The following is a 528-nucleotide window of genomic DNA, read 5'->3' as shown; positions in this document are numbered from 1 at the left end:
TATATATACATATATATATACATATATATATATATATATATATATATATATATATATCATCATCATCATCATCATCATCATCATCGTCTTAGTCTTTTCTCATTCTTTTTTGGGTTCATCTTTCTCCTTGACCCTGTGTTTTTGTGTTCACTTCAGCAACCAAGAAGCTCACAGACGACAGCCCCTTCGGCAAGACCCAGATCCGGAAAGAAATCCTGAAGTTTGTCGTGAACCTGAGCAGTTCAGTTGGCTTGAAGATGTCTGAACAAGGACTCTTGAGGTAACTTACACATGATATATACATACTTACATATACACAATATATATATATATATACATATAAGAGGGATGACCACTAAGTGGACACCTATTATGCTAGAAGTAGACCACCTATGGTCTGACCACTAAGAAAAGATTGTTCTCAAGAAAATTCAGCAAACACTAGAACGTAAGCTACATAGGGGGTCTTTTTCTAGCAAATTGGATGTCCACTTAGTGGTCAACCCTCTTATATGTATGTAATATAAT

At 34.8% G+C, this 528-nt stretch overlaps 1 protein-coding gene across 1 annotated transcript in view; it reads left to right on the top strand.

The window, feature by feature from the left end:
- Positions 1-284, top strand: part of LOC106881749 (rapamycin-insensitive companion of mTOR) — a 67533-nt gene extending 67249 nt beyond the window's left edge. Inside the window, exon 31 of the mRNA XM_052977736.1 lies at positions 157-284. Coding sequence (XP_052833696.1) covers positions 157-284 — 128 coding nt within the window. The remainder of the gene's footprint in view (positions 1-156) is intronic.
- Positions 285-528: the final 244 nt, after the last annotated feature.

The sequence above is a fragment of the Octopus bimaculoides genome, chromosome 28 (assembly GCF_001194135.2).
Source record: "Octopus bimaculoides isolate UCB-OBI-ISO-001 chromosome 28, ASM119413v2, whole genome shotgun sequence".
Taxonomy (NCBI): domain Eukaryota; kingdom Metazoa; phylum Mollusca; class Cephalopoda; order Octopoda; family Octopodidae; genus Octopus; species Octopus bimaculoides.
Note: the sequence above shows the minus strand (reverse complement) of the source record. Positions and strands in the feature narration are given on the sequence as shown.